General features: G+C 42.3%; 1 protein-coding gene across 3 annotated transcripts; it reads left to right on the top strand.

Moving 5' to 3' along the window:
- The first annotated feature begins 2,571 nt into the window (after positions 1–2,571).
- On the top strand, positions 2,572–18,118 carry DAZL (deleted in azoospermia like). 3 transcript variants are annotated; one of them, XM_053359283.1, is made up of 11 exons: positions 2,572–2,719; positions 5,965–6,099; positions 7,451–7,542; positions 8,346–8,397; positions 9,191–9,257; positions 10,072–10,202; positions 11,776–11,853; positions 12,616–12,666; positions 14,070–14,171; positions 15,395–15,493; positions 17,239–18,118. In XM_053359283.1, the coding sequence occupies exons 2-11, from the start codon at positions 6,061–6,063 to the stop codon at positions 17,290–17,292; spliced, it is 765 nt and encodes a 254-aa protein (XP_053215258.1). In that variant the 5' UTR covers positions 2,572–2,719; positions 5,965–6,060; the 3' UTR covers positions 17,293–18,118. The 3 variants fall into 3 exon arrangements, with proteins under 3 accessions (XP_053215258.1, XP_053215256.1, XP_053215257.1); XM_053359281.1 differs by lacking the exon at positions 2,572–2,719 and adding an exon at positions 2,965–3,104; XM_053359282.1 differs by lacking the exon at positions 2,572–2,719 and adding an exon at positions 3,392–3,514.
- Positions 18,119–21,744: the final 3,626 nt, after the last annotated feature.

Here is a 21,744-nt window from a genome sequence, read left to right as displayed (position 1 = left end):
AAGATCTGAGTGCAAAATCACTCTCCCAACTTGCAATTCCCAGCAACTAATATTCATAGGCATACTGCCTCCAACAGCAGAGGAAGAAGATAGCCATCATAGTTAATATCTATAGATAAAGATAAAGATTATTCTCCATGCATGTTTCTTTTGTTGTTGTTTAGTCGTTTAGTCGTGTCCGACTCTTCGTGACCCCATGGACCAGAGCACGCCAGGCACTTCTGTCCTCCACTGCCTCCCGCAGTTTGATCAAACTCATGCTGGTAGCTTCAAGAACACCATCCAACCATCTCATCCTCTGTCGTCCCCTTCTTCTTGTGCCCTCCATCTTTCCCAACATCAGGGTCTTTTCCAGGGAGTCTTCTCTTCTCATGAGGTGGCCAAAGTATTGGAGCCTCAGCTTCAGGATCTGTCCTTCCAGTGAGCACTCAGGGTTGATTTCCTTAAGAATGGAGAGGTTTGATCTTCTTGCAGTCCATGGGACTCTCAAGAGTCTCCTCCAGCACCATAATTCAAAAGCATCAATTCTTCGGCGATCAGCCTTCTTTATGGTCCAGCTCTCACTTCCATACATCACTACTGGGAAAACCATAGCTTTTACTATACGGACCTTTGTTGGCAAGGTGATGTCTCTGCTTTTTAAGATGTTGTCTAGGTTTGCCATCGCCTTTCTCCCAAGGAGCAGGCGTCTTTTAATTTCGTGACTGCTGTCACCATCTGCAGTGATCATGGAGCCCAAGAAAGTAAAATCTCTTACTGCCTCCATTTCTTCCCCTTCTATTTGCCAGGAGGTGATGGGACCAGTGGCCATGATCTTCGTTTTTTTGATGTTGAGCTTCAGACCATATTTTGCGCTCTCCTCTTTCACCCTCAATAAAAGGTTCTTTAATTCCTCCTCACTTTCTGCCATCAAGGTTGTGTCATCTGCATATCTGAGGTTATTGATATTTCTTCCGGCTAGCTTAATTCCGGCTTCGGATTCATCCAGCCTAGCCTTTCGCATGATGAATTCTGCATATAAGTTAAATAAGCAGGGAGACAATATACAGCCTTGTCGTACTCCTTTCCCAATTTTGAACCAATCAGTTGTTCCATATCCAGTTCTAACTGTAGCTTCTTGTCCCACATAGAGATTTCTAACCCTCTTTAAAGTCATCCAATTTGGTGGAATGCATTGTGACTTTGTCAGTTTTCTTGTGCAGGACTGGATACAAGGCTGTGCTGCTGCCATTGATTGGTGCTAGGTCTCATATCATGACTTCTGTGATCCAGCTTGCTTAATTGGTAGCATATTGATATGAGCATATCCATCAGTGTTTATAAAGGAATCAGTACAGCCATGTGTTAGCTGCAGGGTTCACATGATGTAGGTAGGTAGCCAGCTCTTTGATACTGGCTAGGACACATTCATTAAGATAATTTGAGAGATTTTCTCTTAATTTCTTTTGGCATATTATATACATTATGTCTAATATTCAGTCCTGAAATCTTTTTGTTCTGTCCACTTTCATCTATTGCAATCCTGAGCTGATCATTTGTAACACAATGTGTACCACTCTTAGATCAATAAATAATGATTCTTAGAACACACATTTTTATTATCATATCTACAACACAGTTTGTTTCAGGGATGCTTAAAATAGAGGAAACTTCACTTACTACAATGAATGCAATCTATTCCGGGGGGAAATATTCCTCTCCCGAGACAGCTCCTACTGCTCCATGCACCCACCCACCTGCGACAAAAATCCTTTCCCTGCAGAGAACCTACAGCTGACCAAAATAAGTTATTTTTCTAGCCAAATTTTTATTAAGGACACAGTTAAGGTGTTATTTAAAAAGAAATACTTCAAAAAAGGAGGTGCGGTTCCATCCCACTGTTTTGCACTTAGGATCTCAACAACCCTTTTATCAATCTAAACCTAGTGCAAAATCACAGAGCACAAAATTACATAGTTAACAGGCATTATGAATGGTTGCTGTATGACCACACTATTATTATTTTTTAATAAGACGACAGCCATTTTGAACACCTTCCTCCTGCCTTTCACCGCACTTTTGAGTGTGCCCAACTGGTGGATTCTGAGGCAAGGGAGAACAAAACAAATCCAGGCCCCAATATTGCACCACACGTTTCTCACAGAACCCACAAGTCCAGCCAATGGCCCCTTTGCTAGTAACTAACAGCACAATCCTATGCATGTCTACTTAGAAGTAGGCCCCACTGAATTCAATGCGACTTTTCAAACCTGGGAGGACTGCAGGCCCAAAGCTATTATCTTATCTTCTACCACATACCTAATTTAAGGCCACTAAGGTGTTAAGACTGCCAAAAAAAAAAAAAGACAGCACCAAACTACACAGTGACTATGCATAAGGGCAGTTGCTATGTATAAGAAAAGGTAGGTCATCTAAGCATTTCATTATTATTTTTTACACGAAAAAACGTTTTCATTCAGATCTAGATTCAACAGATGCGCAACCATCCCCTTTCCTGTAACCTCACGAGGGTCAGTGTCGGTTTTAAAAAGCGCTTTTCACAATGGCGCTTTTAAACCGCTGACGTGAACGTCGATTGAAGGTCTCTTAAATTTATTTATTTTTTACTCAGGACGGTCCTGAACGGTGAAGAAAAATGGGGGTCGGCGACACGCGCCCACTCCCCAACGAATAAAAAAACCCCATCCCTTTTAAAGTTTTACCTCAGCGCGGGGGGAAGGTAGGAAGTAAAATAGAGGTGGCGTGTCTTTATATATATATATCTTTGAAACGCACTTCCTACGTGACAACGCTATATGGCAGCCTCTCTCGGGTTAAAAAATAAACCGAGTAAGCGTTAAAAATTGAGGGGGGGTGAGCAAATTATTAGGACCAAGTCCCGCCTTGGCCCCTTTTGGGTGTGGCGAAGCGCCGTGGGCGGGGTCTCTCTCTAGGGGCGCTTTCTGGAGCAGCTGCTGACATGTTTTAAAGGGAGGGGAGGGGAAAAATTGTGGATTTGGTTGTGGTGGTGGGGTGTTTTTATTTATTTATTATTTAAAGGGGGGGAGAGAAAGAAAGCCTTTGTTTTCCATTTCAACGAGTTCAAAGGTTTGCCCTAGAAGATGGTAAGTTAAGTAAAAAAGGTGGTGTTCCAAGTTCTTCAGGGGCAGCCACGTTTTCTTACTTCGTCGGTAAAAAGAATGGCTTTTCAGAGAACCCCGAGGGCTATGTCGGGGGATGGAGCCGGGGGGGGGATGGAGCTGCCCCCATCCATGTAGGGATGGGGGAACGGGGTCCGTTCGTCGCCCCTTTCGGAATCTAGCGGCGCGCGCGGCAAGGTACGCTTTTTGTGAGGGGAGGAGAGGCCGGCTCGACCCGGCCTCGAAATAGTGGCTTGGGGCGAAGGCGGCTCGTCCTCCTCCGCACCTGTTGAGGGGTCGAGGGCTGCCGTGGGGGACGGGAAGAGAAGCGGGCCTCGAAAGGCTTCGTGAAAAGCCGTCGGAAAGGCCTCCGTAGAGCGCGAGGAGGGAAGGCGGTGAGGGGAAAAGGGCACCATTTTGTCGCGCGGCGATTTTTAAAAAAACTTTATTTGAAGGCGCTGCCCCTCGCGCAAAACGGGTTCCCCCCTTTTGTTGGGTGTCTGGAACTGGAAGAGAATAGTCCTCTCCAACGGATCAGCTAACGCTGAATTTGAGCACGCTGAATTTGTGTGTGTGGAGGGCGAAGCGAGCGGCTCCAAACGCACAGGAATGGCGGGCACCGCCGCTGCGTTCGTGCTGCGCACGCGCACCAGGCCCTGCCGCTTTGCGACTGAAGAAGAACGGTCTTAATTTGGGATCGTGGCTAACGTGAAGTGTCTAATAATGAACATCGGTTGGCAGTAATATCGGGGTGCGGGGCACCTGTTCACTGTGGTTCGTTTCTTTCTTGGATGAAACATGTCTAGTAGTTACTTAACTCTTGTCAGCTAGGAGGTGGCGGCGTGGAGGAAACTGCGAGAAGGGGCTTCTTCAATCTGTGCAGCCTTGGTGCAAGCTGCCCTGCGAGATCGGGGGGGGGGGCGGGGAGGGTGTAGGGAGCGCGCACTTTTATTTCAAGGGTTTGGGATCCCAAGCAGCCCGCAAGGCTCCTAAGCATCCTGGCGATTGCTTTGCAGCCCGAGCCATCTCTTGCCCAATGAAAATGCCTCCTGCTTGTTCTCCCTCGGGGGTCTCCAGCTGCTTCTCAGTGTCCAGGCAGCAGCGCCATTCATTGGACATGAGGGGCCTCCGGGGTGGGGTAGGGTGGGGTGGGACAAGGTGGGGAGGAAGGAGCAGGGCAGCTGCCCATATCAATGTGGCTGCCCGGTATGGGCCTCCACCCCAGCTGCCCAATCCACCAAGGGGGTGCAACACTTGCACCAGCAACCCACACTGCATCTCTGCAACTAGGTAGGGACAGGTACCTTTGATCTTGTAAAGACCCCACAGAACTACTCGCTCAAATATTCTGTTTACAGTGGTACCTCGCAAGACGAAATTAATTCGTTCCATGAGTTTTTTCTTCTTGCGAGTTTTTTGTCTTGCGAAGCACGGTTTCCCATAGGAATGCATTGAAAATCAATCAGGAACGCATTGATTATGGAAACCGCCTTCAGACCAGGTCCGGGGACAGTCTGTCCCCCGACCTCTTCTGAAGGCTGGGGGGGGGGGACAAGGGCTTTTCTTCCCACCGCCAGCCTTCAGAAGGCTGTTCTGAAGGCTGGCGGTGGGAAGAAAAGCCCTTCTCCCCACCTCCCGCCCCGCAAGCTCCGGGGACAGGAGGGCTTTGCTGCCGACCGCCAGCATTTTAAAAGCCCCCGGGACAGCGGAGGTCCTCTGAAGGCAGGTGGTGGGCGAAAGTCTTTGCTCCCCCCCGCCTGCCTTCAAAAGCCGTCCGGGATAGCGGAGAAATGCGCTGCGCTTCTCCGCTATCCCGGGAAGGCAGGCAGGGGGGAGCAAAGACTTTTGCCCCCCACCGGCCTTCAGAAGATGTCCAGGACCTCTTCTGAAGGCCGGCGGTGGGCGAAAGTCTTTGCTCCCGACGGCCAGCATTCTAAAAGCGGTCCGGGATAGCGGGAAAGCGCAGCGCGCTTCCCTGCTATCCCGGACCGCTTTTAAAATGCTGGCGGTGGGGAGCAAAGCCCTTCGGCCCCCGCCAGCCTTCCTGGACCTCTTCTGAAGGCCGGAGGGGGGCAAAAGGCTTTGCTCCTCACCGCCAGCATTTAAAAGAGGTCCCCGGAGATTTCCCTATCGGCTTTCTTCTTGCGAAGCAAGCCCATAGGGAAATTCGTCTGGCGAAGCACCTCGAAAAACGGAAAACTCTTTCTTCTTGCGAGTTTTCCGTCTTGCGAGGCATTCGTCTTGCGGGGCACCACTGTAATTCTTAAAACGAGGCCTTAAGATTTTAAGAGTTTCCAGTATTTTTATTATACAGTCATACCTCCTGTTACGTTTACTTCATGATACATTTTTTTAGGTTCTGTCTTGCAGCGACCCGGAAGTAGCAGAAAGGATACTTCAGGGTTTCTCCACTCACACATGCGCAGATGCACAAAATGACATGTGCAGAAGCGGCGAATCGCAACCCGTGTGTGCACAGATGCGCCGCTGCAGGTTGCATTCTATTCATGTTGCGAACAGGCCTCCAGAAAGGATCCCGTTCGCAACCAGAGGTGCCGCTGTACGTGTGTTGTATAGGCATGTGTTGCTTGGAGACTGTAATGAATCTACAATAGGACCAATGTTTTTCTCTTTGCGGTACAGTACTTAAAATTTTCCAATGCAACATTCTTAAACAGTCATGTTGCGGAAAAGCGTCAAGGGAAGGTAAAAAGAACCCTGATGTTAGCTAGAAAAATGCACTTGGTATTCTGTTCTGCATGTTAGTTTTATCCATATAGAGCAGAAAATGTCTAATAAACAAGTGTGAAAATTCTTATAAAATGGTATATAAATTTGTTCATAGTCTGCTGCAAATCAAGACTCCCAAAACATTACCCGAGAAGAAAATGCTCAGTTGCCTGCAACAAGCCAAGGCTATGTTCTGCCTGAAGGGAAAATCATGCCAAATACCATTTTTGTGGGTGGAATTGACATTCGGGTATGTATTCTTTTTATTTTGGGCTTATTAAGATTTGTTAAAATTGGTGCATTGATCTGTCTTGAGGACTTGGGGCAGATGAGTATATGCACAATAAAGGCACAATAAGCTTTTATGGGAACTTAAGTCTTTTTGAACTTAAGGGAACTTAATTCTGATTAGACATGCATAGGATTGCACTGAAAAACTACTCTAGCCCAGATATTACTTAAGGTTCCCTATTTGGTTGCTTTATGTGGAGGTATTATCACTAGTGCTGCTTTTAAATACATTACTCAGACTTAAGAATTTTCATCTTGCCACAGTAAAAAAAAAAATCAGTGGCTGTCCAGAGTAGGAGCAAATGTTTGGCACATTGTAATCACAAGATCTTCAAATGCAGCTGGAGAGCTAGTAGCATTACTACTTTAGTCAAAATACCTCTAATTTGGTATTCAAAAAACTGCACAGCCTTTAGAAATGATTTTTACAACCTTATTTTCTCTTGGAGAAATATCTTGTGCTCAGGATGCATTGAAGAAAATATATGCAGTAAGCCTCAGAAACCCAATGAGAACTTTTAGGCAGTGTGCTGCCTTCTTACATTGAGACTCAGTACTTCTCAGCCTCCCTCAGTGATCATACTAAGGATAATTCCAGTTCTCTCACTCATACATGCCTTTCCCCCATTACCTTCTGTTCTTATGCTGCTGACTAAAACTAGCTATTTTAAATTTTGTTTAAGTTTTAAGATAGCCTCAGTCAGCAGTGTTAGAAACTGAGATGAAATCTAGGAGCAAAATGGAAAAACCTAAGTTATGGGCACAACACTGGAATGTCTAGGCATGCTTTTTTTAATAAGAAGAATACAAAGCTGAAAATGAATGAACTGCAGCTAAAATGTTATGTTCATTTTTCACATGGTCTAGTCCTTCCCCTGCCCACCCCCTAATATTCTTAAAAGGGTCTTCTCCAGTCTTCAGAGAGTAGCTGGAAGTGGGGAGGCAGAAAAAAGTCCTCCTTTCCTCCCAGTTTTAATCTGAAATCTTAGGCGCAGTACTGTTCCCAGAGCTCATAAACTGCTCGCGCTAATGAAATTTCCTGTTGCAAAATGCGCCTAGAACAATGGGAGTTTCGAACACTGTCAGTCAGCATATTGCTAGCACATAGAATAGGCATATTGGCTCCATTCAGTTTCTAGCACTTCGTTATGAAACAATAATTTATTGTTGCTGCAGGATCATAAACTGCTGAGAGTTAATTATTTTGCTGCAAACACTTTAAAAACAATTTTGAAGCCATACTTGCTAGATTCTTGATACTGCAATGATTTTCACTATGCCTTTGTTCATATGCTGCAATGTACTTCTAGATGGATGAGACAGAAATTCGGAGCTTCTTTGCACGATATGGCACTGTTAAAGAAGTGAAAATAATCACTGACAGAACTGGTGTGTCCAAGGGGTGAGTAGATTGCCTTGATAACAATGTGACCATTAATAAGGTGTCAGTCATACCAAATTAGCCTATTAGCTGCTAGGGTAAATGTGGATGGGGTAAGATAAGCACAGGAAGTATCAGTTGCTGTTAGAGATATCAGTACATCGCAGATCTATGTGAGCTGTGAATTGGTAAATTGCAGCCAAGAACACTGTAAATGGTTTAGCGTCTCTCTGATTTTTAACTCATGTCTTCGTATTTTATTGTAATAGTGTTTTGATTTTGTCCTGCTAAATATGTTTGCAGGCCTTCAGAAGAGATTAGGTATGAGTTTAAAGTAGTCGCCTCCTGTAGAATACCGTTCTTGTTTTACACTTGATGCTGCTGTGTATTTTATATCTGTTAAAGTATTTTATTTTTTCCCTCTGACAATTTGATGAAGAGTGGGATGCAAATGCAACAAATAAAATAATACATATGTGTTTAATCAATATTGTAAGCCACTTTGTGGGATCTTGTAGCCAAAGGGTGGGATATAAATCTTCAAAATAAATGAAATTTATTAAGAAGCAATGTGGCTATCAATAAATCCACTTGCCCTTGACTTTGAGAATTACAACGAAGTGACAATCAAGTTTGAGAAATTAGTAGTGTCTCCACCCCCAACTTTCAGGAACATAACTGCCATCATCCATTCTTCATCTCAGTTTGGCTTGGGACTGTACTTGCCTTTATGTTTTTCTTCTAGTCTATGAGGTTCAGTTTAAGTGGTGGTACTAATGCTGAAAGGTTACACTACTGTAGCTAATTTTGACTTACCTTTGCAGATATGGATTTGTGTCATTTTTGGACAATGTTGATGTACAGAAAATAGTAGAAGTAAGTTGTCATTTGGGATGTCTTATATGTGAGAATTATCTTCAATATCCAAGGGTTCAGTTCTGGTTTGGCATGGGATCAGTAAGGGGCTCAACTTGTAAAGAGAACATTGGATTAGAGTGGCTGATCTTGGTTTCAGGTGGGATGCAAATTGTCTGTTTTCAAGAGTCTCCTTTCTACCCAAATACTGCTTCTTCTCATTCCAAATGTTCATCTAGCAGATAACTCTGTATCTTCTTGCATTGTGTTCAGTCTGCTATACTTCTGATTATAATTTGTTTACACAAAGGTTCTTAGCCTCTGTAGAAATGGTTGCATTATCAGACAATGCTTGCAGGTTTTAAACTGCTATTGAAAAATAATGATTTATTGATAAGTGTACATCACTCCTGAATAACTGACTTTATTCATTGAAGAAATGAGTAAGCTTCTGTAGCTGCTTCACCAGATCAAGGTACATCAAAGTTCTTTGCCCGAATAAGTTTAAAAAGAAACTCTTCTTTTGAAATCTGTGTTTAGTGTAACAGTACACTACCAGTGTGGTAAAAATCTTTGTCTTTTTTTTTGTACTGTTCCGCCTTTTTGCTTATTTTACAGAATATATTTGCTGCTTCCAATTTGTCAGTTAACACTTCTAGAAAAAAATAAATTATAATAGAGAAAGTACTAATTAGAATGACATACCATGAAAGCGGTTGCAGGTGCTTGTGGTGTTTGTATGTTCCATAGTCTGCAGTGTTTAACCCAATTAAGAAAATGTACGGATCAAACACTGACATAACTCTTTTTTCAGTCACAAATCAACTTCCATGGGAAGAAACTCAAACTAGGACCTGCAATAAGAAAACACCCAAACCTATGTGAGTATCATTAAACGTGTTCAACTGTATCAGGTGAAACTTTGTAGTACCAAACTTAATGTTGTTACTGTAATTTATAAGTATAAATCACAGCAATAATTATGGAATTTAAACATAAATAACTTATACGGATTTGTACCATAGTGTGTTGTTTTGCTGATAAAACCAAATATTTTTACAGAGCATTTGTAATTCTTCCCAGGGAACAGCAGGGAAGACCTGCAGAGATGTCCCAAGCTCTGCCTGCTTGTGCTAGCCATGGCAGAATGTGGTGTTCATGGGTGTTTTCTGCCTTATTGCTAGACTCTTCGGGTTGACATAGCTAAAAGGCCCAAGCATCCATGGAGTTTTGAATCCAGAAGATCTCCACTGGTGACCTGTCCTAAAACACTGTTTCAGAGCTTTCCACCAGCAGGAGAACCTTCAGTGATAGCTTCCTCTTTGGGCAAAGCAGGGACTGCCAACACGGCAAAGCTCTTCTCAGCTGGCAGTTCCTTTCTCTTAATAAGTCCAGTGGAGAGACAGCTATATGCTATCCTAGTGCCTCACCCAGTTCACTTTTAAAATACAACACACTTGCAACTTAGGCACATTTAACTTGTGCGCATTCAGCTTTACACGCTTGGCAATTAAAAACACACACACAATTGAAAAGGGTGTGGGCACCCAAGAAAAAAAAACTTTGGCAATTGCACCCAATGTGTTTTGACAATATGTGATTTTGGCTTTAGGCGCTATGCCCAGAATGTAACACCAACGTAAGTTGTGGGCTTACTGTATATGAAAGTTCTCAATGCTTCCCTTGTCTTCCAAGGTGCCTATCATGTGCCACCGAGACCAGTGCTTATTAATTCGCCCACACCTCAGTTCCACAGCGTTTGGAGCAACCAGGAAGCGTATTTGCAGCCTCCAGCTGTGATGAGTCCTGTCACACAATATGTTCAGGTAACATTTTCTAAAGTAGGGCCTTAATACAAATGAACAGCACTCCACAGCTATTTTATATTTCGGGTTACTAAAAAAAATTGAATTTTATGATTCAATGTTTTCTGTGTAGAGGGCGGACAAATGTGACTTAAGCAGTACTACAAGAATAAGGGTTGTATGTTGTAACCATTACTCCTTGCTTCCTTGTCTATTGCAAAGGCTTGGAATGGGTTACATTTAGCTATATTTAAATCAGGGCTTCTTTTCTAGAAAAAAGAGGTGCCGGGACCTTTTGTTAGGGGTGGGGGGAGCAACCAACTAAAGTTGTTTTCACGTGGTCACCATGGCAAAATAACATAAACTGCCGCTGCCTACATCACGCAGCTCCAAGTGCCATGGTGCTTCTATACAGTGGCGTAGCGTGGGTTGTCAGCACCCGGGGCAAGGCAAGTAATTTGCACCCCCTAACCTGTGGATTTGCGCCCCCTAACCCCCAGATGTTGTGCCCGGTGCGGCCGGCCCCCCCTGCACCCCCCACGCTACGCCACTGCTTCTATAGCACAGCACCGAGCACTGTGACGGGGAACAGCAACGCTACAGAGGTGCCGGAACTCAGTTCCAGTTAGTTCCGGCTTTAAAAAGCCCTGATTAAAATACTTCTGAAAAATTACATGAGAACTGGCAAACATAAAGTGCACGTGGGATAAAGGCTTCATTCTCCTGACACAGAATATTCATGTAGTTTGTGCCTCCCATATGACATGAACTGTTAATCTAAATCTAATCTAATCTTCCATATTTACATCTTTCCAGAAGCATGTAAATCTTCTAAGTTGTCTGTCAGGGAAGGTGGGATTCTCATGAATTATTTCATATGGGGTGGGACTCTTTGTACAGTAAATAGCTGTACAACAGCCTTTTTACCTTTTGAAACAAAGCTTTCTACTAAACTAAATGCAGTTTTGAATTTGTCATAACTCATATGTTCCTCTTAACTAGTCAGTTCGCTCAAGACAGCAGTCTTTTTGTGTGGTGTCTTGCTATTAGAACTTCAGATACAGTTATGTTTGCAGGTCCTTTCCACTTCAAATCTGGTTTAACTAAACTTATCTTAGACCTGTGGAGACATATATTTGGTTTAAACGTAAACGAACCAGCAGTAACCTCAGGCTCCCATTCTCCTTGCCTTTACATGTGAGGGGAGGAGATATAAAGCTTCCTGGCTTCTTCTTCTTGTTGTTTTTTTAAAAAAGAACTTGTGATTTGAGGAAAATATTTGCCAAGTTTGGATGCAGCAAGAAATAGGAAGTTTTAAATAACTTAAGAAGAGCTCTGCTGGATCTGGTCAAAGACAATAGCACTCAAGTTACTCATGATTCCCAACAACTGGTATTAAGAGGTATACTGTCTCCTGTCTTTATGCATGAAGGTGAAGAGGATGCATGGGGCTGTCCCATGGTTAACAAGTCATCGTCTGCTATTGGGTATACACCACACCATACATTTACTAGCTAACCTGGCACTTTGCCCATGATAGTTGCCTTGTAAGAATATGCTTTTGCCTAACAGTAGGTTTTTTTTTAACTTTCAGGCATATCCTTATGGGTCACCAGCTTTATTAATTCAGCAACAGGTACCTGTAGGGTTTCAGCCTGCTTACAACTATCAGGTTTGTGTTGAAATACATTTCAATTCTACTATTGAAATGTGAAAGCCAAGCTTGATTAAACCTGATCTCTTTATTTTTAGATGAATACTTAGTTTAAATATGTCTGGCAGATTGTTCAGATTGATTGAATAAATGGCTATAAAATGATTTAGATTTGTTAATAAGATTTGCTATAAGAACAGTTACCAAAATGGGAGTAGTCTTGAGTGCTGTGCTGGTGGTATATCTGAATGGATATTTGATTGAATTTACCTTTGTGGTCACTGAGCTGCTTTAAGCATAGGACCTTTTTTCAGTCTATTGTAAATAATCCTGACAATACTTACAATAAAAGGGCAGCATCCACATTAAAAAAGAATAAAATGTTGGCTACAGTGAGGCATGTCCTGCTACAAAGGCAAAAGTCCTTGCGCCAATGGGATTACTTAGTTGGATACAACTCTTGGTGCCCTATCCTTGTCCACTTCTGTTACTGAGATGGCTTGCTTCTTCTCTTTCCTCCTCTCGCCCCTTTGAAGAGATCATGTATTCTGTTTATAGTACTGTATCCAGCTTGTGCAAATCCTGATTCAACAGATCTTCATAAACTTGGTGAAAATGCATTCAGATTTCTGCTCACACATAGCATTATTGTATATCTTAGGACTGACATTAAAAAAAAACCTCTTTGAGGTAAAATTTTTTTTTTGAAATAAATAAACTTGCTGAACTGTCTACTGCTAAAGGCTGCTGCATATTGAAACATTTTATTTATTTTTTAAGGTTCCACCACAATGGCCACCTGGAGAACCCAGAAACTATATTGTGCCTCCGGTAAGAGGGTCACACCATGTATTTAAGCTTGATTGATTAAGCTAAATTGACAAAAAATAATTCAGATACTGAAGTACTGCCACAATAGTGTCTTATTAAAAATGGAAGGATTTTTCTACAGTGGAAGTGAGTGCTGAAAAAGGTTCCCAGTCTGTTTTTTGGAGTAGTGCTGAAGTTGTGCATCTGGCACATGTTAAGATTAAGAGTTAAATTTTAGATCCCATCCTTTGCACTAGACATTTCATGAAAGCCACAAAAATCTATCAGGCGTGCATGAAGTGCATATTTGAATTTTTTCCTCCCCCACTCCCTCCTTCCCCTCTTCCTATAAATTCCTGTATATGCGTAATACTCCTGCTCTATTATGCCTTGGTGAGACCACACCTGGAGTACTGTGTCCAGTTCTGGGCACCACAATAGGAAGGATAGTGACAAGATGGATGGAACGTGCAGAAGGAATGACCAAGATAATCAAGTGTATGGAAACCAAGCCTTATGAGGAATGGTTGAAGGAGTTGGTTATGAAATTCCTGCATTGCACATGTTGGACTAGGTGACCCTTGTGATCCCTTCCAACTCTGCTATTATCGTTCTATGAAAATCCTTTTTACTTATGGTCACCAATCTATGCAGATACCCATTACTATACATTATTTCATATCCGTAATAATTTTTGTATATATACTTCAACATAACTTTGTTAATATATTCAGAACCATTTATCTGAGTTTTTATTGTTTTGTTTAAATTTTATGTAATTTTTCCATGTCATACGCTTCAGTGTAAACAAAGATACAGCTCAATCCATGTTAAAAGAGTTTAAAAATAAAAATGAATAAATACTATGCTATGAAAACCTGTGGTTTGTTGTTTATCTTCACTGGCATGGTGACTACTGGTTCTATAGTTGCTCCTATGCCAGCCTAAGGTTATAGCTATTTGAAGAATAAGGACAGACCTTTCTGATAGCTGCCACATTCCTATTTAATTACTGGGTGGCCCATCCAACCCTTTGAGCTTTTAACTGGTGTGGAAGCAAAAGGTCACGATTTCATATACAGTGGTGCCTCGCAAGACGAAATTAATCCGTTCCACGAGTCTCTTCGTCTTGCGGTTTTTTCGTCTTGCGAAGCACGGCTATTAGCGGCTTAGCGGCTATTAGCGGCTTAGCGGCTTTAAGAAAAAGGAAACAAACTCGCAAGAACTCGCAAGACGTTTTGTCTTGCGAAGCAAGACCATAGGAAATTCGTCTTGCGAAGCACCTCAAAAAACGGAAAACTCTTTCATCTAGCGAGTTTTTCGTCTTGCGGGGCACCACTGTAATAGTTTGCATATAATACTTCCATTTCTTCTGCAATAGACAGTGTCAATTTATATTAACTCATACTTTGTATTTTACATAGGCTTATACCATGAATTATGGTGGTGATTTGGAGGTAGGCGCAGAACAGGCAGAGTGTTCTATGGCCGAGACTGCACAGTCCTGTGGAAACAGTCCACAAAAGGTACCCATGATTTCTTTCAACGTCCCCAAAGGGGAACATGAGAGATAAGGAAATGCAGAGTATGAAAAAGGGGGGTGTGTGTATTGCTTCTCTCTGTTCCTGAAGTATTTTGTGACCAAGGGTGAATAGAAATACTCTAGTTAAATGAGAAAAGGCTACTGTCTTGCTTCATTCAGCCTCTTGTCCTATGCCTTTACATTTTAGCATTCTCCTATGCGTGAGCCCATTGCTGGCGAAAGTAGCATGGCAATGATAATTAAAGCAATGTGGCCTAAATTCGTTAGCATGGGATTTGTATTTCTGCTGTTGGAGGTCCTTGGCCAGACCAGAATCTACTTGTTTCTTATTACACAGGATGATTAAATGCCTCAAATGGGCAGGAGGCTACAGTAGTATTCTGCCGAGTAGAATGTTCTATTCCAGAGACGTACACTTGCTTATGAATCATGGCTTACTGCTGAAATCTTTGACCCCAGCATGGTTTTTCTCTCTCTATATATATATATTTGCCATTTTGAAGTTCTGTGTTTGCATGTCTGAACAACCTTTTAAGTGGAGGATGAGTCCCATAGAGGTGGGGAATGTGTCCTTCATATCTGTCCCCTGGATGGTGTATGTACTTAGTTTGTGTAAATATTCACAGGTCAGCAGTATGCTACAATTTTGTTACCTCTGAATTTGGAGTTGTATTGGAACTTTGTCCATAGAATTCCAGATCAATCATTATAGTTATGTAACTTTTAATCATAGTAAAAACTGTGTTCATTCTGTCCAAACCCCCTGTACCCCTAAGCAAATGATACATTGGGGTTGTAAGTTATTTCTTGTTCTCTTCTCTGCTTTTCCCTAGTTGCTAGTTCTAGAATGCAGCAATCAAACAAAAGTTGATTTTGATAACGTTATTGTTGGTAGGATCTACCTAATCTAACAAGACTATTTTCAAGACTGCTATTTGGGATGTAATTTATTTAATGCTAGGAAATCCTCACTGTAGATGAAGGGTATTTTTTTAAAGAGAAGGAATGGTTTTAATAAAACTTTCATTTTGTGTTAGTGCTGTGGTGTCTTCCAAAGTGGCTACTAGAAAGGTTACGAAAACAAAGATCTGATTTTGGAAATACCAACCTTTGCAGCAAAGGTCTTGGTACAGACAACTTTATTTGTTTTTACCAATAGTGTACATACTGTATTGAAAATAAACTAATAAAATGTAATTACTTTAGAAATCTGTGGACCGAAGCATACAGACGGTAGTGTCATGTCTGTGTAACCCAGACAACAGATTGAGGAACAATATTGTAACTCAGGAGGACTATCTTAAGGTATGAATATGATTGCAGACTACTAGAGGAGATCAAATCATTAGGGCAGCAACTCTTAATCAGTTGAATTTTATTAATTTGTTGAAGTGTTGGGTCAACTAACTTGCATTCAGAGTAAAAGGTAAAGGTACCCCTGCCCGTACGGGCCAGTCTTGCCAGACTCTAGGGTTGTGCGCTCATCTTACTCTATAGGCCGGGGGGCCAGCGCTGTCCTCAGACACTTCCGGGTCACGTGGCCAGTGTGACAAGCTGCATCTGGCGAGCCAGCGCAGCACACAGAACGCCGTTTACCTTCCCGCTTGTAAGCGGTCCCTATTTATCTATTTGCACCCGGGGGTGCTTTCGAACTGCTAGGTTGGCAGGCGCTGGGACCGAATGACAGGAGCGCACCCCGCTGCGGGGATTCGAACCGCCGACCATGCGATCGGCAAGTCCTAGGCGCTGAGGTTTTACCCACAGCGCCACCCGCGTCCCTGCATTCAGAGTAGACCCATTTAAATTAATGTATCTAAATTGGTCATGGTAATTAATTTTGATAGAGCTATTCTGGGTAAAAGTAAGTTGGAGCCAACCTTTAAAGCTTACTGCTGCTCCTGTTCGGGACCTAAAGAAATCAGGATAATCGCGTGTTCTAGCTACAGACTTGACAGTGACAATTACAAATAAGCACCTTCCTTCATAAGCCTTATCGCCACATTTTAATTTGGCATTGAAACGTTCTTACTAAATTTAGTAAGGCGATGGTAGGGCTGGGCGATAAATGGTTCTCAACATCACAATATATCACCAAGTAAATATCTGTATATATCACAATATATATCTGCGGTGGCAGAAGGCCTTGCTGGGGCTCCCCACAGTGGCAGAGCGTTCCACCGTACCTGCCTGCGATTGTGGAGCGTGCACCACACTTCCCTACAGCAGCAGAGAGCCTTGCCATGCCTCACCACGGTGGCAGAGTGTCTCTTCGCAGTGGCAGAGGGTGTGCCACACTTCCCCTAGCAGCAGAGGGTCCTGACTGTACTCCCCGCGGTGGTGGCAGGAGAAAGGTGTGCCATGCTTCCCTGCAGCAGCTGAGGGGCAGTGGTGGAGGGCCTTAAAATGGATTCTGTGCATGCATAAGCCCCCTGAGTTCAGTTAAACTTTCTTCTACTTTCTGGGAGTAAGCCTCATTGAATTAAGTAGGGCTTGCTTGTGTGTAGACACTCATTTGCTTGCACTGCTTACTGAAAAACGGCCTATGCATCATTCTCACATAGTACCCAACCTCCCATTTCAGCATAAGGCAGCCAGCTAAATCTTTCCCTCCACAGAAGCCCCACCCCCAGCCCTCTTCCCACCAGTTTCTCCATTTAGCAAGCAAGCAAGCAAAAAGATAGTTTCCTTTAAATAAATATAAAAAGCTTCCTTTTTGATATGGACGAAAGCTATTTAGGGGAAATCAACATAAATGCCACCAGATTATTATTATTATTATTATTATTATTATTATTATTATTATTATTTATATCCCACCCTCCCCAGCCAAAGCTGGGCTCAGAGCTGCTAACAACAGTAAAATAATACAGCATTCTAAAATCAATTCATTATAAAATCAGTTCAAATCAAATTAATCAAATTAATTAATAAAAATTCTTCCCCCTCTTTTTTTCACTGGCAGGGATGTGGGAGGAAAGAACTTTATGAAAAGTATAATTGTGCTCTAATTTCTCTCTTTTCTTTCTCCCTCCCCCTTGCCACCTTTGTAGGAGAAAAGGGCACATCATTTTAGAAGAAGCAGAGCTGTACTCAAATCTGTTTGATTAATGACACTCACCTGAAGTGCTTCATCGATTGCGTTTAAAAGAGAGAGATTACATACACACATATATAAAAACGCACTTGACAATTATGTAGCCTTATTGGCAAAAGTTGTTTCAAGTTGGAGTTTGTTTGAATTATATGTTATCTATTTCTAGACATGTTAGAATGTTGTGTGTTATCTATTTCTAGAAGTTTTGTTTTACCTTGTCTAGATGTTTCACTGTTCTAAATTTCTAACCAGAAAACTTCTTGAGTTCAGTTTAAAAAAAGAGTTAAGTTGTGTTTATTCCTAAGCTTTAAAATATGTATGTTTCTGCATGTTGGCAGTTGCTTCTAACGTTTTAACTTGTACCTTCAGTACTTTTTATTTACTTCCAGCTCACACTTAAAAAAACGAAGTTTTTTTTGCCAGAGGTATTTTTAGAACTGTACTTGAATCAGGTGAAGACATCCAGTTGCAACTCAATTAGTGCCAGAAGTACATAAGTACAGTGTTGCCTTAAAAATTCAATCAGTGGGGACTTCATTCACTGTGTGTGCTGCTTAGTTTTATCAGTTTGAGAACTGATAATTAAAAGTGTACTCAAGAATGTAACTTAACGGTATTAATTATACTTGGTGAGTTGCACTTTTTTTTTATACTGAGCCATCTTGGCTAATAGCCATATCCTAAAATTGTGGAAAGAATGAGTACTATACAGTGTGATCTTGGGCTTTTTAAAACTGGTCACCAACTTTAAATCAAAGAATTTGTAAAACTGTTTAATTATGTAGACTTTAGTTTTATATGAGAAGAATTCCACAAAATAAACTCTTTGAAGTGGATTTGTTTTGTGATTGGCTATCAATTTCAGTGAATCTTGAAAACCAAGGGATAACCACAGCATGTTAGTAGTACTTTTACTTTGTCTTAACACAGTTACTGTGTGGGTGAAACATGAGAATGATTAAAAATTCTTTAGAATTCATACATTTCTCCTCTAACCATGGGTGTTGCCAGGATTTTTGTTGAGGGGGCAGGCCTTTTGTTAGGGGGCCAGAACCTCAGCTATTTTTTTTAATTGATGGGGGGGCAGCTGCCCTCCCAGCCCTCCCTTGGCTAACACCCATGCCTCGTAACTGAAGTCATTGCTCCAGAAAGCAATTAGGAAATCATTAGGTGATAGTGTTATCCCCACTTTGCCCCACATGTTTTGGTCCTGTTCTCTGCTTGTACATTTGATGTCAGTCAAACAAGACACAGAGGGCAACAATAGGCATAATTTGTTCCACTTGGGTGGGAAAGAATTTATAATCTCAAAAAGCAGACCTCTGAACTTGCCTCCATGCATAGACCCACATGTAACATCTAAATATATTAGGGGGCTGGGCTGCAGCAGTCCCAAGTCCGTCAAGATAAAAGGATCTACATGGGCTCCAACCTTGTAGTTAGGGCAAGAATAATATACAGACAAATAAGCAACTATAGTCTGTACTTTCCGAGGTCAACTCATCTAACAATACACATTATTTCACTTGCCAGCTGTCCCATCACAGTCTTGAGCTGATAGATCAGAAGCAGCTATACATAAACCCTTGTGTGCCAGAAACAACTTAACTTGTGTACTTAAAGCTTGACCTTTTATACAGGACTTTAGGTTCAGATAACTTACACTTGCAAGAGAATATATATTCGAAGAATCCTGTAACCATGAACTGGAAATATTTCAGAAGAGCAAGAGTATCCTGCCATAGATTTGGTTCCCACAGCAACTCTTGTAGTTACGGAATGTGATCAACCTTGATAAAATTTAAACTTTGATATACTGCTTTGATTTCAGTGAAGCTATTATGCATGCACCATTATAGCATTTTTAAAGGCTGCTCCCCAAAAGTTTAGAATGTTTTTTTTTAAAAAAAACTTGCTATGTCCCAAACTTGAACAGCATCCATAAATCTGTCTAATATAGTGTGTAACAGCTTAAGGTGATAAATGCTTCCTGTGCAGAATGCAGTTGCTAAGCAGTCCCATTATAGGATGGATTACTTCTACTAAATAACTTGTAATGTGGCTACTACTTCAGATAGCAGTTAAAAGTGTGGCCACAAGGATTGCTGGATTGCAGGGCACATAGATCCAACAAAAGAAATGCTGTTGATTAGGAATACATCTGATCTGAGGGGAGGTTTACATCCAGTGCCAGACAGAATTGCACTCCGACTCGAGACTCAGGATTGCATCTTGGGGTGCTTTCAGATCCAGGGCTGCATCTGAAAGTTCACAAGCAAAAATAATGGCCAGAAGTGCTTTTTTTTAAACCAGTTTTTTGCCAGTTGCATCACTTCCTCGAGAAGCAAAACCTAGTTGATGTAATTTGCGTCTTAATGACATCCAGATTACTGTATTACACTTTAGGTCTAGGATATGTTACTGCCTGCTGTTTCTCATATGAAGTCACTCGTGTTTTACGAGGGCAGCACAGCCTTCTGTGCAGCAGCAACAAATAACCAAGGAGCTTCCCAGGGAGGTTCACTTTGGGCCACCTCTTTTTTAGGAACCAGCCAAGGTGATCCTGTTTTAAAGAGCTTTTTGGGTGTCCAGAACAGACACTGTAACAATGCGGTTACGTCATTTCATGACTCCATTGATTGCTGCCGCTTTCATTGCTTGTAATGTGTTCTATAAGTTGGCAGTGTGTGTGTGTGTGTTTGTGAAATTTCAGGCCAGGAGCTAGATTTCATTCTGGGCAACCTTTCGGGAGCCACATTGCCAGTGGTGGGTGGGGCCAGAGGCAAAAGTGGGTGGAGCAACAAATGCAAAAAAATTCCACTGCAGGGTTCTGCACATGCCCTTCTCTGCCTTCCATCGTGATAAACAGGATGGGTTATTAGGGTTCAAAGGCACATTATAGCTGGCACAAACACTTGCTAAGCGAGGCCAGTGAGAGATGTGACTTGGGGAGAGTTCTGATAAAGTTATGGAGGGCCACATTTTGGCCCCTGGACCCAAGGTTTGCCAGCCTTGATTTGTGTAATCTAGTATTTTTGCCTGTACATTGCTTTTAACCATTGCTAGCTGTGCTGAAGAGGGATGCGGGTGGCACTGTGGGTTAAACCACAGAACCTAGGACTTGCCAATCAGAAGGTCGGTGGTTTGAATCCCTTAGACGGGGTGAGCTCCTGTTCCTCGGTCCCTGCTCCTGCCAACCTAACAGTTCGAAAGCACGTCAAAGTACAAGTAGATAAATAGGAAGGTAAACGGCGTTTCCGTGCACTGCTCTGGTTCACCAGAAGCGGCTTAGTCATGCTGGCCACATGACCCAGAAGCTGTACGCCGGCTCCCTTGGCCAATAAAGCGAGATGAGCACCACAACCCCAGAGTCGGTCACGACTGGACCTAATGGTCAGGGGTCCCTTTACCTTTACCTATCTGTGCTGGAGTACTTTGTGTGTGTGTGTGTGTGTGTGTGTGTGTGCGTGCGTGCGCGTGCATATGCATGTGAAAAGGCAGAATGCAAATATTTTAATATATATGTGCTTATTTGCAGGGGGGGTTTCGCCAAACAATGATAAAATGTAACTGCTTTTCTGGTAGATTTATAGGTTTAGATATATCTAGCCTAAAAGGTAAAGGTAAAAGTACCCCGACTGTTAGGTCCAGTCGCGGACAACTCTGGGGTTGCGCGCTCATTTTGCTCTATAGGCCGAGGGAGCCGGCGTTTGTTCGCAGCTTCCAGGTCATGTGGCCATCATGACTAAGCCGCTTCTGGCGAACCAGAGCAGCGCATGGAAACACTAGCCCAGGTCCTCACAAACATAATGGAATCTTGCTGGTTGGCATGATAGCACATTGTAATATAAGAAGTGACAGAACAGATGCATATTTCCTTGACTTGGAACATGGGCTATAATACTGTACTTCCACTGCAACATAATCACTGGCCAGCAGATGGGGTGTTAGGCTTAAGTATTACCGTACTACAAATTTCAGAAGCGCTGTCATGACTTAGCCTAGCAACAAAGAGTGTTGCTTGCAGTGCATTAGAGACCCATTGGTTTATTTTGACATGAGCTTCTTTATGCCTCAGCTTACCCTGTCAAGGTAAGTTCTGGGAAGGTGGTAGACTATACACACATGGGCTTAAATATGGGGGAGAACAAGGTGAAAATGAAAGATAACTAATACAGAAACCATATCCTGATTGCTGAGGCAAACACAAATGCAGTACATAACCACATGGAAAATAACTTGTGGTAAGAAAGAGCTACCTGTCTTATGTGAGCTCTGTCTGAGAAATGCAAGTAAATAGTCTGGCTGTTGGATGAATACATGATGCAAAGGAGATCCAGGATTGTGTACTTTTAATAGCTGTGTAGCAGAGAAAAGTTGTGGAGCAGTAGCACACACTGAAATTTATTTAGACCGTTGCAATTAATAAATTTGTACATAGTCATAAAGAGACATGGGGAAA

The sequence above is a fragment of the Podarcis raffonei genome, chromosome 12 (assembly GCF_027172205.1).
Source record: "Podarcis raffonei isolate rPodRaf1 chromosome 12, rPodRaf1.pri, whole genome shotgun sequence".
In the NCBI taxonomy this organism is placed as follows: Eukaryota; Metazoa; Chordata; class Lepidosauria; order Squamata; family Lacertidae; genus Podarcis; species Podarcis raffonei.
This window is presented reverse-complemented; position numbering and strand designations above follow the sequence as displayed.

Coding starts and splice junctions, on each gene's coding strand:
- DAZL (XM_053359281.1), top strand. Junction 9,258..10,071: donor AAGAAAACACCCAAACCTAT/GTGAGTATCATT, acceptor TTGTCTTCCAAG/GTGCCTATCATGTGCCACCG. Junction 12,667..14,069: donor GAAACTATATTGTGCCTCCG/GTAAGAGGGTCA, acceptor TATTTTACATAG/GCTTATACCATGAATTATGG.